The sequence below is a fragment of the Chrysochloris asiatica genome, unplaced genomic scaffold, assembly GCF_000296735.1.
Source record: "Chrysochloris asiatica unplaced genomic scaffold, ChrAsi1.0 scaffold00014, whole genome shotgun sequence".
NCBI lineage: Eukaryota > Metazoa > Chordata > Mammalia > Afrosoricida > Chrysochloridae > Chrysochloris > Chrysochloris asiatica.
The window spans coordinates 21,437,632-21,457,685 of NW_006408532.1; the positions used below are offsets into that span (position 1 = coordinate 21,437,632).

Below are 20,054 nucleotides of genomic sequence, written 5' to 3' on the forward strand. Positions count from 1 at the left end.
GCTTGTAGTGTATGCCCTTTGGTTGGTTGATGATGTATGGAGGGGATTGGAACCATGACAATGAAATGATATACTATAGAATGAATGTAAAATTAATGTTCTCCCATGTAAACTATCACATAATTCACAATAAAACATTAAAAAAAAAAACACAACAAAACACACACACAAAGATAAACAAATACTTGGAGCACACAAATATTTAAGGCAACATTGAATGTGAGATAATTATTTTTTAAGTTCTTGAACTTATACATGCAAAGGAGAATTGACCTTCTTACTAACTATCTTTAAGGGCCGTGTCTCTCCATTATTCCATTCTCAAAATCGTTTTGAAACTCTTAAGAAAAAATCTAAGTACTCTTAACTGACTTCCTGTTAAGCAGTGTGCTCTATAACCTGGGACACCCATGGCAGATCACAGCCCAGGCTCCAGGACATCTGCTCTAATAAAACAGTGTGCTTACCAAGTTTCATTATTCCAGCAGTTATCATCACATAGTAGAACAGTTGTAAAATAATAAAAGAAAAATTACAAAGATTGCTGATTCTAACAAAGTTAAGTTGACTGCTTTGAAAACACAAAAAACCTTACCATCACTTAGTAAAACTGGGATAAACAATTTTAATCACATAGATATGGGGTTCACATTACTGTTCAGTTACAAATTAACATGGGGTGAGCCTGTTGAGCTGTTAGGCATTCAAAGAATAGATCAGGTTTAGAAGCCTATCTCTACCACATACAAGCTAGAGAAACTTTCTGCAAACTACTTAAACCCTACGCCTCAGCTTCTTCAACTATAAAGAAGCAATGATACCATTTCAATTACAGAGTTGTTTGGAGATTAAATGGCTATTATAAGCAGCTAATATGAAGTCTGGTTGGCACTGTAGGATAAGCACTGGACTGCAAGGTTGGTTTGAACTACAAAGTCAGCAGCGGTTCCTTGGACATCCTATATTGGATCACTATGAGTTGAAAACAAACTCGACAGCACTTAATAACAAGAAATATGGTGCCAAACCAATCTACAGTGAGCAAATGCATGGTGGTGGTGATATGCCTTCGAGTTGGTTCTGACGAATAGCCAGACACCCTCATAGGGTTTCCAAGGTTATAAATCTCTGCTGGAACAGAAAGCCTCATCTTTCTCCCATGGAGCAGCTGGTGGCCTCAAACTGCCAACCCTGTGGTTCACAGTCTAGTGCTTATCTTATGGAGTCATCATGCTCCCCAAATACCTGGTAGCTAAAATTTTTCAGTCATTACTTGAGAAGCGTTTCCCAAGAGACTTTTAAATCAAATCATTACAAAGCAAGTGACAGTTCTCACAACAAAACCAGACCATTCCTGAAGGCATGGACTCAAAACAATGTCTATGTCCCTTTATATACTATAACACAAAAACCTCTTACTTGGTAAAGCTTTACATTCCAGCTTTGCTATCTTTTATAACATGGATTGTGTATCTCACTTAAAAAGCCAAAGGTATACTGATGATATTATTATTATTTCCCACTTATTTTAAAGAAGGAGAAATTGGCAATTTCCCTTAGCCTCTATGACGGATCATGTCATATTCACATAGCACTTAGCAGCTGTTGTTGTTATCAGGTACCGTTGAGTGGTTCTGACTCTCAGTGACCACTTAGCAGTAGGCCACAGTAAAGCAGATTTTTACATAAATAAATTATATTTGTATTCTTTTGTAAACTCAACATAACCACAGAAATTATAGCAACTACTCATTTTTGTCCAGTATGTGGGTGGGAGGAGGGACCTAAGGGACAGGTGAGATCTTTCCCCTCAGTGTTTCATTATGGAGAGAGGAAAAGAACACCTCTTCTTACACAACAGTGGTTACTAAAATGGGTGTATAATGGGTGGAGATTTGAGAATGATTATCTACAGATTAATAAATAATTAGTATACTTTGAAATTATGACTACTAAGAGACAAATCTACTGTTGTTGTTGAGTGCCATCAAGTCAGGTCCAACCCATAGCAACCCTGTATAGGGTTTCTAAGGAGCGGCTGGTGAGCTTGCATCACTGACTTGCAGTCCAGTGCATTAACCCACAGCACCACACCAGGACTCCAATCTACTACTACTATGAGTCTAACACAAGGAATTCCTGAGTGACACCAAGCCAGAGGTGCTTGGAAGAAAGGTCTAGCCATCTGCTTCCAAAAAGTCACAACAATGAAACCATATGGAGAAAAGTCCTACTAGGAAAAACATGAAGTTGTCATGAGTCAGAATCACCTCAAAGCAACTTTTTGGGTTTCCAATTATTTTGGATGCATCAACATTGAAATGCATAGTGTATAAAAGATGCATAGTATAATGCTAACTTTCATGAACATTTGGTACTGTGAAGTTATCAAATGTGGTACAACTTTAAGTACTCATTAATGTGTAATATTCTTTTAAAAAAATCTATTAAGAACTTACCAAGATTTATCCAAATTCCACCTGGCTTGAGTATTTTCCATATTGTATCAATATAATCAATCACATTGTGAGCTGTATCTATGAAGAAACAGGTAGCAATACAGTCCCAGGTATCTAGTTAAGAAAAATTAAATACGTATGATTTTGCTTTCCTTTTAATTAATTCTACAATTTTACCATTACCTCCTACAGAGTATTAACAGTTCATTCAACTACAGGGGTAGAGAAAGCAAAAGCTTCCTATGAATGCTATAATCAAACTAAAAAAACAATCACATATGGAAGAGGCTTTGCAATTCAAAAGGATTTTAATAAACACCTAATAATCAATTTAAATTCATTATGGTAATCTCTTATTTCTAGATGTTTTTTACCAAGTGATATATGTACGAATTTTATTTCTATCCTAGTCAACTTTTGTCTTCATTTAAAATCAGTTAAGATGAATTTCAAATCATAATTTAAAACGCAACCACCAATTCTGGCAGGTTTCAGAAAGAAAGCACACACCAGTTGCTCACTGAGAAATGAACACAGTATTTCGCATAATCACAAGAGAAAAGGAGGACAGGGCAGTTGGAAATATTATGCAAGTATCCCAGAGAACACATTGCAGTCACCTCTAGGAGGCTGTGGTCTAGCAGATATAGGTACTGTCTCTATGTCACATTCTGGCACTAAAGATAAAGTATGGTGTCTGTACAAGCTGGTGCACTTAATCTGAGAATCACCTTCAATGCCTAGAAATAGCAAGGCCCCTACAAACCATGCAACAGAAGAAAGTCATTTATTGTTGCTTAAATATTTTCCACTACTTCTATTTTGAGGCTTTGTTTCCTAACTTCCCTGCTCCATTTCTTCCAATGGCTTCCATTTTTCTCAGAAAAAAATTCAAAATCATCGCTATAGCCTACCAGACCTGATCCACCACTGTGCCCATTGCTTACCACACCACAGCCAAGCTGACCCTCTTGCTTTTCTTTGAGCAGATCGAGTACCCTCACAATAAAGCCTCTACCATTGCTATTTCTTAGTTTGGAATAAGTTTCCAAAATGTAATGGTCTGCTTCTTCATTGCTTTGACATTCTCTGACTGACTTTTTCTTAAGTTTCTGCTCTTAGAAAGGTCTTCCCTGACCACTCTATGACAACAGTTCTTCCCTAATCACTCTGTATCTTCTTTACCTTGCTTTATTTTTCTTTTTCACAATACTGTTTGTTACTGCTGCTTTCCTACTAGAATGTAAGTTTCCTGTAGACAGACTGTTTTGCTTACTACTCTCTTGCCAGGTCCTCGGCAGTTATTTGCGGCATGATCTTGTCAACTTTTCAGCATGTCACTTGTTTTTTTGCTGTCAATTGCTCTCTTCCCTTTCTGCATTACCATCTGTCTTTCCTTAAGGCCTAGCTCAAATTTCTTCACCAGTTTGCAATCCAATCTTTATATCCTGACTGTAAAAGTCCTCCACAATCTGGAACCAACTTACTTTTCTGGTTATAGCTGTTGCTGTCCAGTAGATACCAACCCATCATGACTGCATGTGGGTCAGAGTGAAACTACACTCTATAGGGTTTTTAATGGTTTTATCATACAGAAGTAGAACACCAGGCCCTTCTTCCACTGTGCCGCTGGGTGAAACCACCAACCTTTCAATTAGTAGCGCCCAGGGCCACCTTTTCCAACCATCCCTCTCATTAAATCCCCAAACAAAGCTATCTTTCCCTTCCAATCAGACCATTCTGCTTCCCTAGTTACCTTATCTTTAACTGAAATGCCATTCCTCCCTATACTTCAAGTCATGGTCTGGCTACAAAGAACTGCCTTCATACACTAATCTACTTTTAACTTCATAACATTCTTTACTCATTTGAACTTTTTAAAAATGCTGACTTATATTAATAGATGCAACAATTCTAAATTTCTTAATCTTAGTTTGGAACAAGTTGTCCAATATTTTGGAACATTGCCTTGTAGAGAGACTTTAAGCTATTCTACAGTATCAGTGAAATACACCTTACATTCTGATATCAAAATGCATGACCAACATGTTAAATTAACTAAAAATTAGCTCAATACATTTAGAAAAAAGAAAAGACCTTTAAAACACTTGTTTTGGACTTACTGCATTCTGAGTATATCTCCTGGAAATCTCCTGCTGTCATAGAAAAGTTAGAACCAGGAGGAAGACTGTGGGGGTCAACATCAGGAAAAAATATTGGTCGAATCTGATCAGCTGATCTCCGGTTATTGCTAAACTGATGGATCCAGGGATAAAGCTGATATTTATTAATTTCAGAACATCTGTAAAATATGAACATAAAATTCAGCGTTAACTAAACATTTTACCAAGAAAAACTACTCTGAACACTAAAATTATCTCTTTGACTAAAGGTGCACTTTATATAATTCATTACTTTTTAAAGTATTGCCACTTCCCCGACACAACTATTTGAAAATGTATATATACAAATAGATTAGCAACCACTCATGGATTAAAATATAAAGAGAAAATAAAAATAAATCAGCTGTAGATGTAACAATTATTTAACTTTTTAAAAACCAGTCATTTTCCCCCCCTCTAACATACCTCTTCTGACTTTTAAAATGACACTTTTCCTGCTACTTTCCAAAAAAGGCCATAGAAAATCTTAAGAGATCTTCCCACCTCAGTCATGTGAGCAAACGTGGCCATTTCTAAGACTGTGGTTAAGGAAAAGCAGGTATGACTGCTACACTGAACTCTTCTTCCACTGAAGAAACAAAGGGGTGAAGACGTTTAAGGAATAATGAGAAAGTGCTCCTACTTGGATCACAATTAGTTGTGATAATTCTATACAGAATTAGTTCAGTTCCACAAAATGCCCAATTACTTTCTAATAAGTCACTTACCCATCCTGTTTCACAACTGCTAACTAAGGAATTGGTTTAAAGTGGTCATTTGTAGACATCATAATCAAGTACTGTGTTCACATCTTCAAATTCAGAATTGCTCAAAAAAATAGGTAAGTCAATCTGATTCTGAGAAATTACTATTTCCAGCAAAAAGTAAATTAAATACCTGTTGAGTACAAAGTTGGAAGAAAAGAGCATAAAAAAACTCCATTCATTTCCTTGACAAGCATAACCTAGCATAGCTATTTCCCAGGCCAGTCTTCCTAGTCCAGCACCAGGTACCAGAACATTTACTTTAGAAGGATCCCTGAAATGAAATAAGGCAATTATGTCCAACCCCTCAAAGGAAAAGGGAAAAAAGAAAAAGAAAAAAAAAAAAGACAATCCACATTAACAACTAAAAACTTAGGTACTCAGTAAGAACAAGCTCTCTCACGGCTCTAGCCATGTACACTTGTGAAACACTTAGAAATATCAATACAAAATAAGAAGTAAAAGAAATGGTCATATATGTTCGGGTATCAGGCAAAACTCCCAAAATTAACTTTCAGGAGAAAAAGAAAAAAAAAGTTGTCTAATAGATGTCACCTGAACAACTGTTTGGGGACACATTATCCCTATGGGATCCCAATTACTTAACGTGAATTTTACCAAAATTGTTTCAGTGTATGAGAAAGTAAAGCATATGTATAACTTCATGTCTTAATTCTATGTTTAATGTAATAGTTTTCATGTCAAGTACATCTCTAGAAGCTTATATGTGGAAGTGTCAAAAAAATTCATGGAAAAATGCAATGAAAAGATAGTAAGGGTTTTTCCACATTCTGAAGCTCCTTCATATATTCCAGTTGGCAAAAGAATTTTATATGTGTGTGGAGAGTATATCTTTATGGGGAAAATAACTTAGAAATTGCATTGTAAATTAGTACATATGATGGCACATATATCACACCAAACAAAGTTCACAACCAAACTCAGCACTATTAAAGTCACACTGCCATCACACATTTCCTCTGCCAGAGAGCTGCCTTTTAACTGCTTTGTTTTTGTTGTAATGTGCCGTCAAGTCGCTTCCAATCCACGGCGACCCTGTACAGGGTTTCCAAGAAGCGGCTGCTGAGCTTGAACCACTGACTTTGTGATTCAAACTGAATTTGCAGTCCAGGGCATTAACTGTTTAAAGCTACAGAAAAGTAAGGTCCTTTTTCTCAGGAATTCTGGCAAACTAATATAATCCTAAAAGAAACTAAAATGGTATTCCTATTGCTGTTGTTGTTAAATGCCTTCGAATCAGTTCCAACTCATAGCTACCCTGTATAGAGTTTTCACAGAGTGTCTGGTAGCGTAGTGGTTACGAATCGGGCTGCGAACCTTAAGGTCAGCGGTTCGAAACTACCAGCCGCTCCGCGGGAGAAAGATGAGGCTTTCTACTCCCGTAAGGATTTACACCCTCGGAAACCCTGTACAGGGTCGCTATGGGTCGGAACCGACTCGACGGCACTTAACAACAACAACAACAACAACTGGTGACCTTGAGGTTCAAACCGACACTGCAGTCCAGTGAGTTAAGCCGAAGCACCACACCAGGACTCCATTAGCCTGTGAAAAATGTGCGTAACTGGTTACCCAGCATCATGTCAATTAAAAAGGAATGTCACTATTGTCTATAGTCCGTATTTTGGTCCACAAACCAAATCCACTTTCCAGATCTACTGCCAGTACAATCTACAATTATTTTTTATCTTTAAGCTAACTATGTGTTTATAATATACTATAAACAACAACAGATTATTTCACTAGCAGTCCATGGGATAACCTTTGCATTTCTTACTTTGCAATGAAAAATAAAGAGAATGGTTGAGCTTTTGAAAAACCAATCTACAAACATAGTAATAGTAACATAAAAATTTGCCTAGTCTGTTGTACATATCTATACATACATAGAACTTGTGTATTCAGTCTTACAGATCTATACATATATAGAACCTGTGTATAAAAACCTTAAGAAAATCCAGTTTAGTTTCTTTCACTGTTGAGGTTTATACCTACAATATGGCATAAAGATGAATTTGTTTAAAATGATACTTGATAAATCTATAACAATTAGTAACACATCTGTTAATATTTGATATGGGCAAATGCCAAGGTGCCATATAATAGCTTTCACTAAAAGAGAGTAAAATAAAAGTGTTTTCTTTCCATTATAGATTATAAATAATATGTAGGAGAATGTACAACTTAATTTTTAAATGAAGAGAATACTTTATTGAGGCAATAGGATTTGACATTTTCCTCTTAGCTCCAGACACTACTGCTATCCCAGCGAGCTACTCATACCTGCCACTGTGCCAATCCACCCAGGTCGTTCGCTCTTTTCAGTCCCACCAAGTCCATCAAAAGCCCCACTATCTGGATTACTTCTTCCTTTCCTCAATTTCCATTTACCCAGTCCAAATATGCATTTTTCACAAGTGGCTGTTCTCAGGTTAGTATTAAAAATAAAAACATAACTATCTGATTAAAAGACTTCAATGGAGAATAAGAATATTTGAAGGTAAATTCACATTGGATATTTAAATATTTTTAAATTAATAATTTCTAAATGGCTGATAAACCCACAGTACAGTTACTAAGCATAAATTGGAAATTATGCAATTAATCAGAATCCTAAGGGGTAACTGGTGGTGCGGTGGTTAAGCACTCGGTTGGTATCTGAAAAGTTAGCAGCTCAAACCCACCATCGGCTTCACAGAAGTTAGTTCCTGTAAAGATTACAGTCTTGGAACTCTACTAGGCAGTTTTATTCTGTCTTACAGGGTCATTGTAAGTCAGAATCAACAGACAATAATTGATTTGGGAATCAAGATCTTGGAATGCTCTATTCCCGCATTTTGGTAGAAAAACCACAAGGATTAAAGTCCTTGGTTTTAAAACATCTCTTCACAGTGTTCATGTAATAAAAGATCGTTTCCACCTATAATTTTGGATTTTAATAAAAATATTTTTATAGGTATATAATTGTTATGATAAATAAAATAAAGTACTGATGTGGCACTACGGGTTAATTGGCTGAACTGCAAGGTTAGTTTGAACCACAAGGTTGGTGGTTCAAGTTCATCAGCTGCTCCTTGGAAACACTACACAGGGTTACTATGAGTAGGAACTGACTTGACAGCACTTAACAACCACCACCACCAAGATATCACACTTTCTTTTTTTTTTTTCCCCAAGATATCACTTTTAATAAAACACAAAAACAATTTTCGCATTTTGGGGTAAAAAAAAATAATTGACCAGAGAAAATTTTTACTTTGGTTTATTCAGTTATTAGAAATCTATCTCAGTTTAAAATAAAGTCTGTAAAGATTTTAGTAATAAGCTTAAACATTAAGTTACTATAATATGATCCAGCAATTCTACTCCTAGAATTTCCTGTTTGGGGGAATATATTCAAAAGAAATTATTATGTCCACACAAAAACACAGCTGATTATATAATACTTTAAAAGTAGAAATACCCCAAATGCCTATCAATGTAAGGCAAATAAATTATAACCATACAATGCAATATTATTTGCCCATAAAAAGGAATACATTTCTGATACAAGCTACAATATAGGTGAACCTTGAAGACATAAACAGTTAACAAAAACCACACACAGACCACACTATATATGAAATACTCAGAATAAACAAATTATACAGGCACAAAAATAATTAGCAATTGCTTAGGGCTGAAGGTGAAGGACATTGGGAGGGAGTGACAAACAATATTCACCAAAATATTCTAAACTTGACTTTGGTGATAACTGTATAGTTCTTTGAATATATTAAAAGCCTCTGAACTGCTGAACTGTACACTTTAGATAGATGAATTATACTGTATGTATGTTACAGCTCCGTAAAGCTATTATACAAATAAACTAGTCTTAATATTTTTAGACATGTAGTTCTTAAATATTGAGTATATCTTTAAGATCTATTAAAATTTATCCTTGAGCTATAATGACTATTTAGACGATGTAGGATACCTCTTCTAAAATAAGTTTTTAAAATATATTATCAGTTGTTGTTATGTGCCGTGGAGTCGGTTCCAACTCATAGCGACCCTACACAGGGTTTCTGAGGCTGTAAATCTTTACTGGAGCAGACCGCCTCATCTTTCTCCCGTGGAACCGCTGGTAGTTTTGAACTGCTGACCTTGCGGCGAGCAGCCTGATTCATAACCACTACGCTACCAGAGCTCCTTAGCCATATTATCAGTACCTTGTATAAAAGTGCTAATAAAACACTATTAATATGCTATGAAATGAAGACTGTATCAAAGGCCCTAATTTAAGAGTTACCAAAGTTCTATAGACTTACAAACTATTGTAGATTTCAATGGGCATGTTTAAGAGAAAACACATTAAAATAATCCCTTTAGAACTGATCAAGAACCAAGAACAAATGGACACGATGGGGAGAACTTTCCCCTAAAATTTTATTCTCACCTAGATTTTTTTCCCCAAAGAGTCTTAATAAAAAGGGATATTAAAAACATCATATGCTTCCAATTATGATGTATATGGAATTAAGGCACTTTTAGTTGGCAATTGTGGCTATGAATCATTATAAAGTCAGGGCATTGTTATGAAGGTATTTCTGTGGAAAGAAAATAAGAGAACTGTAAATCTAAGCAGTCTAGACTTTTAAAGGTGAGCTGACTTGAAACCAGACTGAAACTTTGAAAACCAGAAACAGAAGTATGTGATCTGTGTGACTTAGTAGTAACCAGATTGCTGTCCACTTCAGATTCTTAGCAAAAATAAGAAAACAAAAGTTTACCTATTTAATAAGGTCTAAATAGGAGCTCTGGTAGCGTAGTGGTTACGAATCGGGCTGCGAACCTTAAGGTCAGCGGTTCGAAACTACCAGCTGCTCCGCGGGAGAAAGATGAGGCTTTCTACTCCCGTAAGGATTTACACCCTCGGAAACCCTGTACAGGGTCGCTATGGGTCGGAACCGACTCGACGGCACTTAACAACAACAACAACAAATATGAAGAAGCGTGTACTACAAATAAGACATCCTTGATAACAGGGAATATATGTTATAAATAGAATTAATTGAAGGGGTGATAAATGTTGGCATCACCCTTTTTGCTTCAACTATTCACCAGTAGTAAATGTTTTCTTGATGCAGATTTACTTTATTGTACACAAATTTTTACACTCAAGGTTAACAGTTTGCAAACTGCAACACACAAAATGCTTTCTCTGGTTGTGCCAACATGACACTGGGCTGACCCCTGGTGGTGAGATACAATTTTCAAGCACTGAAAGTGTTACGTTTTTTGATTCACAGAATTCTGTTGTATCTATGCTGTCCACATCACATAAGTCACTAACCACAGGTGGCTCTACAACACTTAAAATTTGGCTAGTTCAAACTGAAATGTGCTGCAAGTGTAAATAAACACCAAATTTCTAAGACTTAGTAGGAAAAATGAATGTAAAAAACTAAACAATCTTACATGTTGATAAGAAGGGGCTTCAAAAGTTTTGTGGGAAAAAAACCCATTACCTTTTCATTCCATTTTCCACGAACTTTTTGAAGCCCCCTTGTAATACAAGTTGAAATAATAATTTGGATTTCCTGGGTTAATTAAAATTGTTGTTGTTAAGTTCCATCGAGTCAGTTCCGACCCATAGCAACCCTGTATAGGGTTTCCGAGGAGCAAATGGTGAGCTTGGACCACCGACCTTGCAATTCAAATGGCTTTGCAGTCTGGTGCATTAACCCACAGTGCCACACCAGGACTCCTAATTAAAATAATTAAAATTAATTTCACTAGTTTCTTTTTACTTTTCTAAGTGGCTACTGAAAAATTTTGGTTTGCATTATATTTCTTATGGTATGTTGTTGTTATTGTTAAGTACCGTGGAGTCGGTTCTGACTCATAGTGACCCTGAACAGGGTTTCCAAGGCTGTAAATATTTACTGGAGCAGAAAGCCTTATCTTTCTCCCGTGGAACAGCTGGTAGTTTCTAACTGCCGACCTTGAGGTTGGCAGCCCGATTCGTAACCATTACGCTACCAGATCTCAGTTGACACAGATAAATTGCAACAACACAATATTGAGCAAAAAACAGTTGTGAAGTGACACTATATGTGTTGTCGTTATTAAGAGTCGGTGAGTCGATTTGGACTCAGCGATGTTAACAGGATTATTAGTTGAGTGGCTGGTGGGTTTGAACCACCAGCCCTGCAGATAGCAGTCCAACACTTATCCTATAGTAGTACCACAGGACTCCTAATATAACTTTAAAAACACGTAAAATAATAGTGGTTATTTAGGGACAGGAGTCCTGGTGTGGCATGGTGGGTTAATACACTGGACTGCAAAGTTGGTCTGAACCTAATAAGGCTGGTGGTTCAAGTTCACCAGCCGCTCCTTGGAAATCCTATACAGGGTCGCTATGGATTGGAACAAACTTAATGGTACTTAACAACAACAATTTAGGGACATCATACATATGTAGTAAATTTAAGAACAAAGAATAAGATAAAAAAGAAGAAAGCCATGTTAATGGCTTTATCTCTAGAAAGAGGGAAGGTCATCTTTACAAAGAAGGAATGTGGCCTGTGTGGTTTGCAGAATAGTTTCAACTTTATCTATAATGCTTGATTTTTTTTTTTTTATAAATGTGGCAAAATACCAAAGTTTATCTCTAGTAGCATAGTGGTTACGAATCGGGCTGCGAACCTTTAGGCCAGCAGTTCGAACCTACCAGCCGCTCCGCGGGAGAAAGATGAGAGGCGTTCTGCTCCCGTAAAGATTTACAGCCTCGGAAACCCTGTACACTGTACAGGGTCGCTATGGGTCAGAACCAACTCGACGGCACTTAACAACAACAACGAGAAAATAATGGTTAGAAGTTAGGATTAAAGTGTTTAGTATCTTCAAAAACGTGGTTCCACTGCCAACAAAAAACTCTCTATTTCAGCTCAAATAATTGTCAAAAAACCCAGAAAATATTTTCTCCTCTTACACACCCATAAAAACCCAATTTAAATACAAGAATAAGTCAAAAAGTATTGCTACTATGGTCTCGGTTCATACAAACTGAATTTAAATATTTCTCTGCAATCAGAAGAAGGCTACAGACAAATTCTTTTAGCTATACACTTAAGTCTCATTCTGTTGTTACGTGCTATCGAGTCGGTACCGACCCATTAGCGACCTTATGCACAGCAGAACGAAACACTGCCTGATCCTGGGTCAACCTCACTACTGTTGCCACGCTTGAGTCCATCGATGCTGCCACTTGGCGAATCCATCTCATTGGGGGGTCTTCCTCTTTTTCTCTGACCCTCTTTCCTTGTTTTCTCTGACCCTCCACCTTACCAAACATGATATCCTTCTCCAGCGACTGGTCCCTCTTGACAATATGTCCAAAGTATGAGAGATGAAGTTTGCCGTCAAAAAAAGGTCCAATCAAAAGAGTGGCTTCCGAGGTGAACTGCTGGGCCAGCTCAATTCAAAGCAGAGAGGTCACCTCAGAAATTTTTAGCATCTGCTTTTGGAGAATTCCAAAGGAATCATCTTGATTAGAGTTTTTCTATGGATGACACAGGAGGATGATGGAGGCTAATAAGGAGAAAGTTGCTTTGGGGAATTGTGTTCTATCACAATTGCACCTGCTCATTCTTTGAAGGTAGCAAGGGCTGTCCCATGAGAATTTCATTGGAAACCCTTACCCTATCTGACCTATAGCTCCGATTTTGTCCCTTCTGACTTCTTTTTGTTCCCCAAACTCAAGAAACATGATTTGAGTCCCTCCAAGGATGTGAGAGGATTCTTGGTATGGGGCACTGTAGGATTGGCACCAGACTGCGAACCACAAGGTCGACAATTCAAAACTACCAGCTGCTTCTTAGAAACCCTACATAGGGTTGTTATAAGTCGGAAAAGACTTGCTGGCACTTAACAAGAAGAAGAATGCGAAAACTGCCATTTTTATGTGGTGTAAATTGAAGAGCACACAATTCTTTAGGGGTAGGGTGCTGATGTTAAGTGCCGCTGAGTCAATTCCAACTCACGGTGACCTTGTATGGGTTTCTGAGGAGTGGCTGGTGAGCTTGAGCCACCAACCTTACAGTTCAAACCAAATTTGTAGTCCAGCACTTTAACCCCCAGTGCCAGACCAGGAAAGGTTGCAGAGATGGAAACATTGTTTATTCGTCTACCCACAGTATGTTTCTTCATATCCTCACAAATAGTTATTCTTAAATCTTTATGATATCATAGATGAAAAATCCTATCTTGTTTTTATAATTGTATTTCTTTATGAGACCGATCATTTTGCATTTCTTTTTCTGTTTATTTACACTACTTTTTCTACAGGGTTATCAATCTTGTTGTTAGGTGCCATCGAGTCAGTTTCAACTCATAGCAGACCCTATTCACAAAGAGAACAAATTACTCAGTCCTGCACCATCCTCACAACTGTCCTTATGTTTGAACCCATTGCTACTGCCACTGTGTTAATCTTATCAGGGCGGGGGTCTTCCTCTTTTTTGCTGACCCCCAACGTTTCCAAACATGATGTCCTTTCTCCAGGGACTCATCCCTCATGACATGTCCAAAGAACAAGAGACAAAATTTCACCATCCTCACTTCTAAGGAGAATTCTGGCTGTACTTCTTCCAACAGAGATTTATTTGGTCTTCTGGCAGGCAACCCATGGTACTTTCAATATTCTTCTCCAACATCAAAATTCATATGACTCAGTTCTATGGTTCTCCTTATTCATTCTCCAACTTTTGAAATGCATACGAGGCAATTGAAAATACCAACACTTGGGTCAGGTACACCGTGGTCAACAAACTGCCATCTTTGCTCTGTAATACTTTAAAGAATGTCTTTTGCAGCAGATTTACCGAATGCAATAAATAGTTTGATCTTGACTAATGCTTCCATGAGCATCAACTATGGATCTAAGCAAAATGAAGTCTCTGACATTAATAAAACTAGAATACAAAATGACTTAACAAGTTCATGGTGATGGTGATTTGCCAACAAGTCAGTTCTAACTCATATGGACACCTTAGAAGGTTTCCGAGGCTGTACATCTTCACATGGCTGGTGGATTTAACTGCTGACCCTCATGGTTAACACCCCAATGCGTAACCCACTACACTACCAGGGATAAAAACGTAACAGAAAACTTGGTAAAACAAGTACTATTAGCTAAGAAGCATTTTCAGTACTTGAAAGTATTTGAAATTTGCCTACCTATAAAAACTACCAATCTACTCCTCTCTAGAAATCATTCTACCCCAAAATTTCTTCCTAAACTATATCTGGAAGACACAAGAAAAAGACATAAATTTATTTACTACACTTGTGAATCCTGTATATCAGATATTTGAACACGCAGAAATAACATTCTTGGAACAACTATGTTTCCAACTTTACTTGAGAGTGCAAGTATTTCTAATGCTGCAAAGACCTTCATTAAAGAGCCCAGTTAAAAAGCAACATCTGTAAACTGAAAGAGTAAAGTAGATGTTTTAATCTGTGGCCCACCACAAGCAAGACAGTTGGGACTTTGAATCAGGGCAAGTTAATTGCCTACTTTGGACATGTCACGAGGGACTAGTTCCTGGAGAAGGACATCATTGTAGGTAAAGTGAAGAATCAGTGAAAAAGAGGAAGACCCACCCCGCAACAAGATGAGTGACACAGTAGCAGCAACAATGGGTTCAAACATAACAATTGTGAGAATGGTACAGGACAGGGCAGTATTTCATTCTGTGTCCCTATGAACTGGAACTGACTCGACAGCACCTAACAACAACAACAAAATTTATTCCTCTGAGTAACACAGCAGGATGCACTCTACTTGTCCATTATACAATTTAAAAAAGAAAGAAAGAAAGAAAGAAAAGTTTACTAGCTATGCAAACAAGCGAGAAAATGTGACCCAAGGGCTAGGAAAACCGCACTCAATAAAAACCAGCCACAGATGATCTAGATATTTCAATTAGCGCACAGAGACTTTAAATAGCTTTAAAATGTTATATGTGTAATAAGTGAATGAATCAGGAACTAGAACTGAGAAGTAGAAACAACAACAAAAAGAACCAAACTCTACAGCTGAAAAGCAAATGAATGAGTAATTTAACAAATAAAATTACTGAAAATAGCAAACAGGGGAGGCAGATCCAAGACTCAGTGAAACTGAAGACAGATCAATAGATTTTTAAAAAAAACCCAATCTTAATTTAAGATTGGCCTCCTGGTATGGTGCTGTAAGACAAGCACTGCCTGCTAACAAGATTGGTGGTTCAAACCCACTGGTCACTCCTCAGAAACCCTCTATAGGCTATGAATTGGAACCAACTCAAAATCACTTAACAATAACAAAAATCTTTAGATTACTGTGTTGTTGCTGAGTGCCGTCAAGTTGGTTCCAACCCATAGAGACTATGTATAGGGTTTCCGAGGAGGAGCAGATTGACATACGTGGCAGCAACTCCCAGAACTAAATCGACAGATGAAAGAGTCGAGAATAGAGCAAAACTATAAGAACAAACTCAGAGAATGTGGGAGGTCAGTCTATGATCAAAACAATTACAATGTAAAAGATCTAGATGGTGAGAAGGTCAGGTAGATTACAGGATAAAACAGACTGCACTAAATGGAGGGAAAAGTTAACGGATTATAAGGTAACCTCAAAGAAAATTAACACTTCACAACATACCAAGAAAATGAAAATCCAAGAAGAACATGGAAACATTAAAACTATAAGGAAACTCACAAGAAATAATACAAAACGCATGAACTCAGCAAAGGAAGACACACAGAACAAAGAAAGCAGCAACACCACAAAAAAAAACCATAATGGCAGCAATTAATCCATACCTATTGATAATTACACTGAATGTAAATGGACTAAATGCACCAGTTAAGACACGGAGGGTGGCAGCAGAATGGGTAAGAAAACAAGATCCTTCAATATGCTGTCTGCAAGAGACACATCTTACACAGAGACAAACACGGATTAAAAGTCAAAGGATGGAAAAAAATATACCAAGCTAATTGCAATAAAAAATAAATAGGAGTGGCAGTACTAATCTCTGATAAAATAAAATTTAAGGTAAACACCAACATAATAGATGAAGATGGACATTATGTCATCATTAAAGGGACAATTGAACAAGATGACATAACAAAAATAAATATCTATGCTCCCAATGAAAGAGCTCCAAAATATATAAAGCAAACTCTTAATAGATTTGAAAGAAGAAATAGATGAATCTACAATAATTGTGGGCAATTTTAATACACCACTTTCAAAATTGCATAAACAACCAGAAAGAAACTTGACAAAGACACAGAAGAATTAAATAACACAATCAGCCAACTGGACTTCATAGGTTTGTACAGAACATTCAACCCAACAACAGAACAATACACATTCTTTTCCAGTGCACATGGAACATTCTCTAAAATAGACTATGTGTTGGACCACAAAACATACCTACATAAATTTACAAATATCAAAATACTACAAAGCATCTTCTCAGACCACAATGATATCAAATTAGAAATCAACAATAGAAAGACCAAGGAAATAAAGTCATATACATGGAAACTGAATAACACCCTGCTGAAAAGTGACTGGGTAATGGAAGAAATTAAACATGAACTCACAAAGGTCCTAGAAACAAATGAGAACAAAAACACAACGTACCAAAATCTTTGGGACATGGTGAAAGCGATGCTGACAGAACAATTTATTGCTAAAAGGCACACATCCAAAAAGAAGAATGAACAAAAATTAACACATCATCTACAAAAATTAGAAACAGACTAACAGAGGGAACCTACAGCCATCAAAAGAAATAATAAAGATTAGAGCAGAAATAAATGAAATAGAAAAGAGAAAAACTATAGAAAGAATCAACAGAACAAGAAGCTCGTTCTTTGAAAGGATTAACAAAATTGACAGACCACTGGAAAACCTAACAAAAGAAGGAGAAGACACAAATAACATGCATTAGAAACCACATGGGAGATGTCACAACAAAACCAAAGGAAATCAAAAGGATAATTACAGAATACTATGAAAAGTTGTACTCCAACAAATTTGAAAACATTTTTAGAAAAACACAAGCTACCTAAACTTACACAGAGTGAAGTAGAAAACATGAAGAGGCCCATAACAAAAGAAGAAATTGATCAGGTCATCAAAAAACTCCCAACCAAAAGAAGTCCAGGCCAAGATGGCTTCACTGGTGAGTTTTACCAAACATTCAGGTAAGAGCTGTCACCAATTCTACTCAAATTAATCCAGAATGTAGAGGAGGATGCAAAACTTCTTAATACATTTTATGAACCAAGCATAACCCTCATATCAAAACCAGAGAAGGACATCACTAAGAAAGAAAATTATAGACCAATATCCCTCATGAACATAGATGCAAAAATTCTCAACAAAATCCTAGCCAACAAAATCCAGCAGCACATCAAAAAGATAACACATCATGACCAAGTGGCATTCATATTAGGGATACAAGGATGGTTTAACATTAGAAAAACGATCAACCTTATCCACCATATAAATAAGAAAAAAGAAAAGAACCACATGATCATATTGATTGATGCAGAAAGGCAATTGACAAAATCCAACATCCATTCCTGATAAAAACACTCAACAAAATAGAAACTGAAGGGAAATTCCTCAACATAATCAAGAGCATATATACAAAAAGAACAGGCCACATTACTCTCAATGGAGAGAAACTAAAAGCCTTCCTCTGCAAACAGGAATCAGACAAGGATGCCTTTTGTCACAACTCCTATTTAATATTGTGCTGGAAGTCTTGGCAAAAGCTATACGGAAAGACATGGAAATTAAAGGCATACAAATTGGCAAAGAGGAAGTAAAACTCTATTTGCAGACAATATGATCCTATCATAGAAAACCCCAAAGACTCAGCAAAAAAGCTACTAGACCTCACTGGAATATTCAGCAAAGTGGCAGGGTATAAGATCAATATACAAAAATCAGTTGCATACCTCTATACCAAAAACAACAGCACTGAAAAGGACATTAGGAAAGCAGTACCATTTACAATAGCCACCCAAAGGATGAAATATCTAGGAATAAATGTAACCAGAGAAACAAAGGACTTATACAAAGGAAACTACAAAGCACTACTACAAGAAACCAAAAATGACCTACAAAAATGGAAGAATGTACCATGCTCCTGGATAGGAAGACTTAATGTTGTAAAAATGTCAATATTGCCTAAAGCAATTTACACATATAATGCAATCCCAATTCAGATTCCAATGACATTCTTCAAAGACATGGAAAAAACAATTACAAACTTTATATGGAAAGGAAAGAGACCCAGAATAAGCAATGCACTGCTTAAGAAGAAGAATAAGGTTGGAAACCTCTCACTCCCTGACTTCAAAATTTATTACACTGCTACAGTGGTCAAAACAGCTTGGTACTGAGACAATGAAAGATTCACTGATCAATGGAACAGAATCGAGAATCCAGAAATTAATCCATCCACATACAGCCAAATGATTTTTGACAAAGTACCTAAATATATCGCATGGGGAGGTGATAGTCTCTTCAGATGATATTGGCAGAACTGGAAAGTGATATGCAAAAGATTGAAACAAGACCTTTACCACTCACCTTATACAAAAACCAACTCAGCATGGATTAATGACCTAAATGTGAACCCCAAAATTATGAAGGCCATCAAAGAAAAACTAGGGACAAATGGGAGGGCACTAAATCAGGGAATACACAGACTACCAAAATTCTGAAAACCACACAAACAAAAGTAAGATAAAATAGATGAGTGGGACATACTAAAAATTAAAAACTTATGTGCATCAAAAGACTTCACCAGTAGAGTAAAAAGGGAACACACAGAATGGGAAAAAATCTTTTGCAATGACACATCAGACAAGGGACTCACTTCTAAAATATACAGAAAACTACAACACCTCTATAAGAAAAAGACAAATAACCTAATTACAAATTGGAGACAGGACATGAACAGACACTTCACCAAGGAAGCGATCCGGGCAGCCAACAAACATATGAAGACATGTTCCTGATCACTAGCCATTACAGAGATGCAAATCAAAGCAACAATGAGAAATCATCTCACACCAGGAATAACAGCAAAGATCAAAAAAGTAGAGGATAATAAATGCTGGTGAGGATACGGAGAGATTGGGACCCTCCTATATTGTTGGTGTGATTTCAAAATGGTCCAACATCTCTGAAAAGCAATATGGTGTTTCCTCAGAAGGTTGGAAATAGAAATACCTATGTTTCAGCAATTCCTCTACTTGGTATTTACCCACAAGAAATATGAGCCATAACACGAGTAGATATATCACACTAATGTTCATAGCAGCACTATTACAATAGCAAAAAGATGGAGACAGCCTCAGTGCCCTTCAACAGAAGAATGGATAAACTGTGGTACATACACACAATGGACTATTATGCTACTTTGAAGAATAACAAGGAGGCTGCAAGCTACCGCATAACATGAATGAACCTTGAGGACAGTATGTTGAGTGAAATTAGTCAGTCACAAAAGGAGAAACATGTAAAAGACTAAGAAAAAGAACCGATACTAAAGGGGAGGGGGGTGTTCTTTGCTGGTTAC

General features: G+C 36.8%; 1 protein-coding gene across 1 annotated transcript in view; it reads right to left on the reverse strand.

Annotated features, from left to right (window-relative positions):
- The window catches only part of LOC102826190 (chromosome unknown open reading frame, human C9orf41), a 58,662-nt gene that overhangs the window by 3,976 nt on the left and 34,632 nt on the right, over positions 1-20,054 (reverse strand). Inside the window, exons 4-6 of the mRNA XM_006834925.1 lie at positions 5,519-5,659; positions 4,583-4,761; positions 2,460-2,573 (exon numbers count right to left, since the gene is read on the reverse strand). Of these exons, the coding sequence (XP_006834988.1) occupies positions 2,460-2,573; positions 4,583-4,761; positions 5,519-5,659 (434 nt within the window). The remainder of the gene's footprint in view (positions 1-2,459; positions 2,574-4,582; positions 4,762-5,518; positions 5,660-20,054) is intronic.